This window comes from Episyrphus balteatus, chromosome 2 (genome assembly GCF_945859705.1).
Source record: "Episyrphus balteatus chromosome 2, idEpiBalt1.1, whole genome shotgun sequence".
NCBI classification, from domain to species: Eukaryota; Metazoa; Arthropoda; class Insecta; order Diptera; family Syrphidae; genus Episyrphus; species Episyrphus balteatus.
In genome coordinates this window covers 100,239,196-100,249,611 of record NC_079135.1, presented here as the reverse complement: position 1 = coordinate 100,249,611, position 10,416 = coordinate 100,239,196, and the positions used below count along the sequence as shown (strand labels likewise).

At 32.4% G+C, this 10,416-nt stretch overlaps 1 protein-coding gene across 1 annotated transcript; it reads right to left on the bottom strand.

Annotated features, from left to right (window-relative positions):
• Positions 1–3,536: 3,536 nt before the first annotated feature.
• Positions 3,537–8,837, bottom strand: LOC129911814 (protein-L-isoaspartate(D-aspartate) O-methyltransferase). The gene is made up of 5 exons (XM_055989756.1): positions 8,633–8,837; positions 8,440–8,576; positions 4,285–4,525; positions 4,060–4,223; positions 3,537–4,000 (listed from the first exon to the last, which is right to left on the bottom strand). Exons 1-5 carry the CDS (start codon positions 8,685–8,687, stop codon positions 3,914–3,916), a joined length of 684 nt encoding a protein of 227 aa, XP_055845731.1. The 5' UTR covers positions 8,688–8,837; the 3' UTR covers positions 3,537–3,913.
• Between the last annotated feature and the right edge of the window lie 1,579 nt (positions 8,838–10,416).

Genomic DNA, 10,416 nt, shown 5'->3' with positions numbered 1-10,416 from the left:
ATAAAACCACTTTTTAAGCATTTAGTATGCATTATCATATTACGCATAAAGCACCTCCGATAAACTTGGCGCAGGTGACTCGTCAGCCCTGTTCGACATCTTGATTTCGACTGAAATTACACTCGTCTGTGTATTTCCTTATGGAAACAAAAAGACAAACGTTTACCGAAATTCCAGTAAAATATTGTCGTATGTGTAGCAAAAATAGCACATACTACAATTATTTACCGAACGAAGAAAACACATATTTTGTATGAAAAAATTGTAGTATGTGATAATTTTTGTCGTATGTGCATGTTTTCAGTGCACTTACGACAAATAGATACTGAAAATGTTTGTAAACCTACACATACGACAAAATGCATACTGATTATCTCGGAAACGAAGACAGATATCGAAAAACGGATTTCACAGAATGAAAGAGAAAAAATCAATTAGCAAAACTGCATTCAAATCTCAAAACCTCAATTTTGCACATACGACAATATTTTATTGAGGCGACGATTTGTATAGATAAGCGTACCGCAAGCAAAAATATTGCAAAACAATAGCAAAAGTGAAAGACTCACACACGACAAACACAAAATAAACAAAAAGAGCTCAGAGAATAGTACACAAATTATTTTTCTTTTCATATTGTAATAGTCTGTTTTCAAAAACGCGTTCAAAACGCATCTGAAACGCATCTGAAACGCGTCCAAAACGCGTTCAAAACGCTTCCGAAACGCGTTCAAAACGCTTTTTGCAAAAGACCACACTTTTTTGGTGGCGATTTGAACGAAAAAGTTGATACAGAAACTTTTAAGTAGCAATGTATGTATACAATGGGACCAATTGCAGATTTTACTGTCTCTTCGAAAAAAACACCCTTTCACCAAAATTTCTTTTATAAAAACTCTTTATTCTTGCTTTCTATCCCAAAATCAATGTTTTTACCAAATTTCATTATAGGGTGACCCATCATTTTTGTTTTCACTCAAAAAAACACCCTGTTAACCATGATATTTTTATAGACACTTAAGATTCTTGTTTTTTTATCTTAAAAGTAACATAATTGCTAAATTTCAATAGGGTACCACTAATATTACTCTAGTTACACACTTTTTTAAATATACCCATACTTTCTTTACTTCTAAAAACAAACACCCTTTCACATAAAATAAATTAATAGACTTACATTATTCGTAATTCCCATTGGAAAGAGAACATATTTAATGAATTTCGTAAGGGTAACATTTATACCATTGATTTTATCGGACTTATCGCTGATTTTTCCCTATTTCCCAAAAAAACACCCTTTAATCTAAAATATTTGTATAGACTGTTCGGGTTCTTGGTTTCTGTTATAAATGAAACATTTTTACCAAATTTCATTGGTGTAACAATTTTTTCCTAGTTTTTGTGGTATTAATTCCGAATTTCATCATTTCTTAAAAAATTAATTTTGTACACTTTATAGATTCTTAATTCTTATACCAACCAACACATTTACACCAAGTTTTAAAAATTAATAAAATTTAAGTCAGCTGTTATTATACCTTCCTCATAGCGATGGGAACTATCGAATAAAAACTATCAAACTATCGATAGTTGTAAAATATTCATTAGGTGTGTTTTTTATTACCACCGGTCTTAACTGGACAAAAAAAACGCAGTCTGGGCTAAGCAATTTACATGTTAAATACAACAACACCTTAGCCCCGTGGGCTTAGCTGTTTAGCCCGGAGATTTCTCTGGGCTTAACTTTTTGAACAGTTTTAAATCTGTGCTACCAAATTAACTATTTCATAAATTGTTTAGAATTTGTTTAAAAACGTGAAAACTCACGTTTGGAAGGACAAAATGTATTAAAATAGTTTTGCTAGCATATATTTTTGTATCTCTTTGTAAAACATGCATGAAAAATACAAGAAAATGACGAAAGCGAAAAATATGACAACTCTAAATTTTTGTTGTGTCTGCTGTTTTCGGAACATTCAATATACAGTGCTGCCAAGATTTCAGGTTAAGCCCCGAGGCGTTTTTTTTGTCCAGTTAAGACCGGTGGTAATAAAAAACGCACCTATTCATTCGATAGTTTAAAATCATTCATTCGAATAGTTTTTTCGTTCGATAGTTTTTTATTCGATAGTTTTTTCGTTCGATAGTTTTTTATTCGATAGTTTTTTCATTCGAATAGTTTTTTCAAACGATAGTTTTTTCATTTGAATAGTTTTTTCAAACGATAGCTTTTTCATTTGAATTTTTTCATATTCAGTTACTGTTTTCTTTCAGTCTATTAGATTGTTTTTTTTTTTTTTTAATTCAGTCATAATTTTATTTCTCTACTATTTGCTTTTTCTCTTGATTTCACAATTTAATTGTAAATGATTTTATCTGCATTTGCGCACGCACAAACAGCAGGTATATGTGTCAACAAGTGGATTTTGTAAAGGGTTGTGAATGGGTTAGACAAAAATATGATGCAACTGTGTGGTTGGTTTGGATTATTGTAGGTAGGTATGTATATACTTTTGATATTTGCAATTTTGCATGTGGACGAGCAAAAATAAAAAGTGTAAGAAAAGGAAACAAATCTTTTCCAGTGGTCATTTCTCGACTATTTTTTTTTACGATTTTTATATTATGTACTTCAATGTATGATGGATGCTTCTTTAAAATGAAATCGGATGAAAAGTGAAAAACTTGATAAAATATTATTTTTAAATAGCAACTGAATATTTGATAGTTTTTATTCGATAGTTTATTTGATAGTTTTTATTCGATAGTTTATTCGATAGTTTTTATTCGATAGTTTATTCGATAGTTTTATTCGATAGTTTTTATTCGAATGAATGAATGAATGAATGAACTATTCGATAGTTCAAATCATTCAGTTACTAACTATCGATAGTTCAAATCATTCGATAGTTCCCATCACTACTTCCTCACACACAACTTAACCCATCAAAAAAACACCCTTTCACCAAAAATAATTTTAAGAACTTTGTGAATCCTTTGTCCCTGCTTTATCTAAAACCTTCATCCCGAATTTCATCAGTGTAGCATGTTTTTCCCATGGGTTTCGGTTATATTTTACCTGTTGAAGTCAAAAAACAAGCACCCTTGTTTTCAATCGGCTATAACTTCTCTTAGAGCAATCGTATTGACTTTATTTTTATGTCATTAGATTCAGCATCAAAAAATACCTTGAAAACATGTGTCATATGATGATATTCGACAAACAATTTTGTTCAGTATATTTTTGACCTTCACCCCCTCCCTCTTGTCCGCGAAAAAACACCCTTCCACCCAACTTTTTTTGATAGACTTTTTTTGTACTTGGTACTTATCCCAAAAGCAAACTTTTTGCCAAGTTTCATGAGTGTAACAATTTTTTTTCTATTAAATTTTACCTGTACTATACAGACCGTAGAAATAACTTCCAAAATTTGTATTTCATTTGCGGGCATTTGCCTTCACTTTTCCTGAATTTGCGATGAAAAAACTGTGATCTGCGAAATGAAACTAACTCTATACTGATAAAACTGTTGAGATTGCGTTAGCGTTATTTAATATTTTATTTCAAATCCACATACAAATTTAAAATTAATCATAAAACAAAAATTTTATAAATTAGGTTAAAGGATTTTGTGAATTCAATTTGAGATGAATCAAAAATTCTATTTCTCTTAGTTTTTTTTTTAAAGAATCAATCTGTGACGTCAAATAACTTAAAAAATAGAAGAAAATATTAAGAATTAAAAATTAGGAAGAAGAAAGTTAATTATAATACTCTTATTTTTCTCACACAAACGCTTTTAGTTGAAAGAAATAAAAATTCAACTTAAAGCCAATTTATTAAGTGTGCCACACGCCATGCTAGCACCAACGATAGTCCGCCAACAACAGTAAATTTCAATGCAATCAGCAATCAGGACCTATTTAAATCGGTCAAAGGAACATACATAACGCCCATCAATCGGGTATTATGGACTTTTCCCCTTTCATCTTTGTCATACTGAAACAAAAAAAAATAAATTAGGAATGATTTTTCATGTAATTAAGTAATGAACCAACTTGTTCCATATATTGAGTTCCACCTTCTGGTCCCACAGGTACAATTAATCGTCCACCATTTTTCAATTGTTCAATCAGTGCTGTTGGGGTTTCTGGAGCAGCAGCTCCTACATGTATCGCATCATACGGAGCATATTCGGGACAACCTTTGCGACCATCTCCTTCTACAGAAATTATGGAAAAACTTTAATGATTTAAGTGGAATAACAACTCCATTTGACCTACCAACAATAATAAGTTTTCCAGAATCCAAAAGCTTGGAATCGTCTGCTCGTAGATTAGCTTTACTCTGGTTGACTAGTTGTGATTGATGTTCTATTCCCACTACTTTGGTGTCAGCATGTTCTCCTTTCGCATTAATATATCGCAGAAAACATGCTGTTAGATAGCCAGAGCCAGATCCCACATCTAATACATGGGCACCTGGTTTTAACTGATCCCTTAGATATTCCAAAGCAAAAGCGTGCTTCAAGGAGAAGTCATTTACTTGAGTGGTTCTGTTTATTGATAATGCTTATACACTGCCGGTTAATTAAATAGGTCCACCCTCACTCCTATTACGATTGTCAACTATCAATTGATAGTTGATACAAAACAAATTTCGATCTCTTATTATCTAATTTGCAAAAAAATTTAAATCAAAGAATGATGCTAAACGTTATTAATTGAAATGTAATTGAAAAACTCCATTAAAAAAATGATCAGTTTTCCTCTAATTTAGATTTTAAAACACCAAATTTCAGTATTTATCAACTTATTGATAGTTGACAATCGTGCTTAGGGAGAGCTTTTTTCTTAAAAAAAAAAAAAGTTTTACAAAAACCCTTTCGAGAATGCAATTTCAAAGGAAGTCTTTTTTTCTAACTATAAATCAGAAAGAGGTAGTTGAAAAACTATTGTAACGGAAACGTATATCTGTTTTCGAATGTTTCTAAAAAAAGGCTTATTTTGATCGGTAAATAGAAGAAGTCATGGCCGGATTCAGGGGAGGGCAGCCGGGGCTACAGTCCTGGGCCCCCACAATAAAAGAAATCATATTCCAAGAAGTAAATTCCTCACAGAAAAATTAATTAACATTACGGATTGAGGAATACAAATTCAGAGTAAAACAAAAATACAGGACCAAAGACGATGAACGTAGTAGACGATTCAAAGTAGAAATGCAATATTCTCGTACGAAAATTACATTTCAATTCAAAAAATCCTCTAAAAAAAATTCACAAAATTCATTTAAGAACGTTTTAATTTATTTGTTGTCAATAATAATGTTTTTGTACAGGTATCGTAAGCTGGAGTGACTCTGCCAGATTTTTTTATATTTTGCAACATACTCTTTTCCCTTAACTAAAAGAAAAATAACATAGTATGGCAATTTATTTTCAAAGTATTTAGCAATTCTAAATTACACAGCCACACAAAATAAAATAAAAAGTTGTGACCTGGGGTGCGACAATTTTAATCAAAAGTTTTTTGAGTCGCTTAAACCGAATCCGAACACAAAATTTTTTTGTTTGATCTGAGGGTGCGACTATGTTAATTATATGTTTTTTGGGTCGCTGAAACCAGATTCAAAGTCTTTTTTGTGCCCTATCACGTCAGGTTTTCGAGATAACCTCAAAGAAAATGTTGGAGTCAGGTTGTCTGTGACCTTTTTTTGAGTTTATCTAGAAAACATGACGTGATCGAGTAAAACGGACTTCACATTCAGTTTGATCAATCACAAAACCCATATTATAAACATAGTTGCATCTGCGCAAACCTAGATCGCTTGTAAATCTAATAGAAAACTCCGTTAAAACCTAAAACAATCGAAAACAGGTTGAATTTCAAAAAGTCTCACATGAGTTAAAAGAGAGATTTGCAGCGTGTTTGTTCTTTCCGAAGAATCAAATAAAGTTTGTGTATAATTGATGGTTTAAATTACCAAATTGCCGCCTCGCAATTCAGTTGCAAAGAATTTCGCAGAGAATCATCGCAGTGAAAAAATTCAAAAATGAACAATTAAAATCTCGCACTTTTGTAATAGTCTTTCTACTCTTTAGGTTAGGACCTTTAAGTTGTTGGAAAAGGTCCAAAATGACGTGTTTGTGATTTCTATGAGTAGAAAATAATTTTCGAATAAAAAAAAAACAAAAATAATCATTTTTATCAAAAAAAAAAACAAAACCGACTTCCATGATTCAAAACGGGGTTTTATGGTTTTTCTAATAGTTCCTATGGCTTAAACTGAACGAAATTGAAATGGGACCACATTGCAGCCACTAGCTTTCCAATACAAAAAGAATAATCAAAATTGATTCACTCTGTCCAAAGTTATGGGGTAACAAACATAAAAAAAAAAATACAGACGAATTGAATACCTCCTCCTTTTTGGATGTCGGTAAAAAGAAGCCTGAAGATGGTAAACTTAAATTAAATGAAAAAGTTTTACTATAGGTCGTTTCAAAAGTCCCATGGAAAATTGAGCAAAAATAAAAAAAAACTCATTCGTTCACTGGAGGGAAGCATTTACGAGACAGCTGAACTTTTTCTAAAACTACGATAAATTAATAAAGAACACTACTTCTTGGAACCGCTTTTTTAATTAATTTATTCGTCTGTAAGATTCGCTGGGTTAGCCTCAGAAAGCGGAGGCAAGTCTCCCGAGCTTGCATCGTTCCATAGCTGCGGGTAATACAAAAAAGCATACAATTATTTAATTACCTATTATTTTACAATTGAAGGCAGTTGGGATAACTTTACCAAAGATATTGTTATATGACTAGCTGAAGATGCATCAGAAATGTCCAGTTTATATGATAGCAATTCCTAACTTAAAATTCTATTCACATCATTTTATTTGTATAATTGGGCAGTAAATATCTTTTTTTTTATTTTCCAATTATTTTGGAGACATCACAATAGAAATCAGATTTTTCGTTTGTTTATTTTTTTCTTTAATTCAAACAAGCATGATTTGTTATTTTTGAGTTGATTTGTCTTAATGACCCAATAAAATTGAGTTTTATGTTTATTTGTTCTCAATATTATTGGAAGGAGGAACTCATGTTGTTTTCGATTGGACGTCCAGAAGCGTTCGGAAGCATTTAGAAGTCTTCTGAAACTGTTTTATTGGCATGAAAATGACAGCCAAAACGCTTCTCAGAAGAGAAATCCTCTTCTCGATTTGAAACCGGAATTCACTCAAGAAGCACTAAAGGACTTTGCACATGAGCTACGAACTACGAACTGCGAACTGTGGATGGTCGCATATTTTGACATATCTTTCACATGACAATTCGCAGACAGCGACGAATTGTCAGCCATGACCAGAATAGAAAACAAAAACAAGAGTAATTTTGAGGTTAAGTCGCGCGCGAACAATTTATTCGTTGTAGTGTGGATGGTATGTGGAACGCGAATAGAGTTTGACAACTCGTAGCAACCAAACTGCAATTCGTAACTACCAAATTGTTTTTACAATTTTTTCTTATTTTAGCAAACAAAATGCAAATTTTAGTATTCTAACATTAGTATCAATTGGTTTCTTATAATTTGAATCATTTTTTGTTTGAAATTGAGTCGTAGAAATGTGTTAAATCTCGTTTGTTCGTCCATTCGTTCATTCGTTGGTCGCTCTCATGTGCAAAGTCCTTAATACATGAATATTTAAAAGTCAAATTATTCACTCAATCAATGTTTTTTTTTATTATTTGAGATAAATTATTGTTTTCCGAAATAATTTTTGTAATTAATTTTTAAACTTATTTAAAATATTTTGGAAACCAACTTCCCCATTAATTTCTTGAACATTACCATTTTTGAACAATTTAAAAGATTTCGTTTGAAAGATATTTGACATTTGAAATTTCTCAGAAAAACATACAAACAGAAAAAAACAGAATTGAGTGCAAGCGATTTGACTTGTTCCATTCGATTTCAGAATGAGTGAATCCTTGAGTGAAGCCAATCAAAAACGACATCAGAGTCAGGACTTTTGATTTGAAACGAGCTTTACTCGAAACCTAATGGAGTTTTGAGAGAGTTGTTAATTAAAAGGTTTTTTTTTTCAATATAAATTGAGTAAAATAAAATCAATCTTATCCATAGAAACTATTTTACACTAACAATTTAGTCGTTTTCGTCTCATTTTCCCAAATAAGACAAGTGAACCTATTCTATTGACCCATTAAAAAATGTCTTTTTGGAAGCATTGATTGCAATTGTATGTATGTAAATTGTATGTATTAGTTTATTGTTTAAATAGTTTTGAGTCAACTTTTTTTAATAAAAAAGTCAGAAAAAGGGATGTCATTAAAAAGGGTTTACCTTCGGTTTTTTAGATGCAAAATTCAATCGTTCATAGAGTGAACCTATTTTATTGACCGGGAGTGTACTTACCATATGAGGAGCACTTATTGTAACTCCACCTCCAATACTTTGAGGTCTGTCTTGATAAGGATTTGATGGGCAATAATGTTTTCGATCAGTTGCAGCCATAGCAGCGGCAACCGGGTCCGATGCAATGATTCCAAATTCTATAAAAAAAAAGATCGATCAATAGATTATTGTTGCAAAGGAAAGTACAGAATACCTTTAAGTTGACGTATTAAATCTTCATTACTGACACCACTTGATCTCCAAGCCATTGTCCTTCGTATTGATGTTAGATTTAATAGGATAAGTGTTGTGAAAAGCTTCAGTTTGAATGTGATTATGATTATTGTTTTTGTTGAAAAAATAAAAGAAAAAACTATTTAATTTTATTTCTCTGGAATTTGAGTTACAAAACAAAGAAAAAACAGCTGCGAGTGTAGTAAAAGTTGACAGTTGTCAGTAATTTCCCTTCAAGCAAACAGGTCCGACCTCGGTCCGAATCCGCTCCGCCTGAGGCGGAGCTGAGTCCGACTTCGGATCAGAAACTGGTCCGAAGGCGGCTCAAATTAGTATGGAAATTATAATCACCGCGAAGTCGATTGCATATGTATTGGTGTGGTGAAAATCTCCATTCCGAGAAAATGGAGCCGAAGGCGGACCTGAGTCGGAGCAGCGAAAACCTACTAGAAAGAGGAACAAAAAAGGGATGACGTTTCGCATTTGCGACCAAAAAAGAACAAGATTTATTTTTTTTTTCACTGAAACTATTTTTTTTTTATTTAATTTTGGCAAACGAAATTTTCACAATATATACAATATAAAATACAATACATTTTTTTTCATTTTATTTTATTTGTTGTTGCGTGGGTGTTTCTTTAGATGTCCAATCGCATGTTTCACCTTCTGCCTTATTCTTCATCATTAGAGATTACATCTACAACACAAACAGAAACACATCACTTTAATCCAAACACTTTGAGCGATATATACAACATACCTTTTTTTGTTTCCATATTGTTTATAATTTGATATAATTGTTTATAATTATACTAATATTATAATAACAACGACACGAGACACGACGCGACTATACACTTCAACGAAACATAACAAAATGACGCTTTTGCTCTTGTTGGCTATGTCTGTTTCACTTTTTTTTCCATTTCTCACTTTTCACCACGATTTCTCCTTCCACTTTGTGTTCATACACAAAAAGTTGCAAGTGTGTGAGTGCAACCCCGCTTTCCTCCGTCGGAGGTCGGACTGTCTTTTCTGGACTCCGTTTTCTTGCTTGAAGGGTTTACAGTGGGATACAAAACTTTCAGTAATGAATGCATTCAGAGTATTTTAACTGTCGGGGTTTACATTCAACGGTTTTTTAAGTGCCGATTTTTTTTATTTTGTAAAGGTAGGACCACACCGGAAAGGTATTATGTAGCGGTAAAGGTGCGGATATTGTACAAACTTCTGAGTGTTTTTTTTTTTATTTTTGCTATAGATTATTATTAAGGAATGGCCACAGCGGAAAGATATGCCAAAGCGATACGGGAAAAAATTTCAAACATCAACGTTTAGGTGTGGAATTTTTTTAATACGATTCCAGTACCGCTACCTCATGGCTTATAATTTTTTTTCATATTCACACACGAAATGTTTACGGTAGTGGTACGGGTAACGGTACAAAGTCGTATAGCAATACCGCTTGCAGTATACTATAACCAGTGTGTTGTGTGTGTACCTGCATTCAGGGAAATATGAGAACGAAAAAGTATGTGGTGCCGGTACAGGTACGGTTGGATATTTGTATGAAAAAAAATATTTTAATTGACACTTCAACATTTCTTTTTTTTTGTGGAATTTTTGTTCATAGAATTAACGGTACCGCACAGCATGCGCATACCCTTCCGGTATGGTCATTCCATTACCGCTTAAAGAATACGTACCATTGTTCCTGTACCGCTTTTTTTGTGTGTGAGAGCACCTATATAAATCTCATTTGGT

Coding starts and splice junctions, on each gene's coding strand:
- LOC129911814 (XM_055989756.1), bottom strand. CDS start 8,687: ATGGCTTGGAGATCAAGTGGTGTCAGTAATGAAGATTTAATACGTCAA. Junction 4,526..8,439: donor CAATAAGTGCTCCTCATATG/GTAAGTACACTC, acceptor TTCTCCTTGAAG/CACGCTTTTGCTTTGGAATA. Junction 4,224..4,284: donor TGGAAAACTTATTATTGTTG/GTAGGTCAAATG, acceptor TAATTTCTGTAG/AAGGAGATGGTCGCAAAGGT.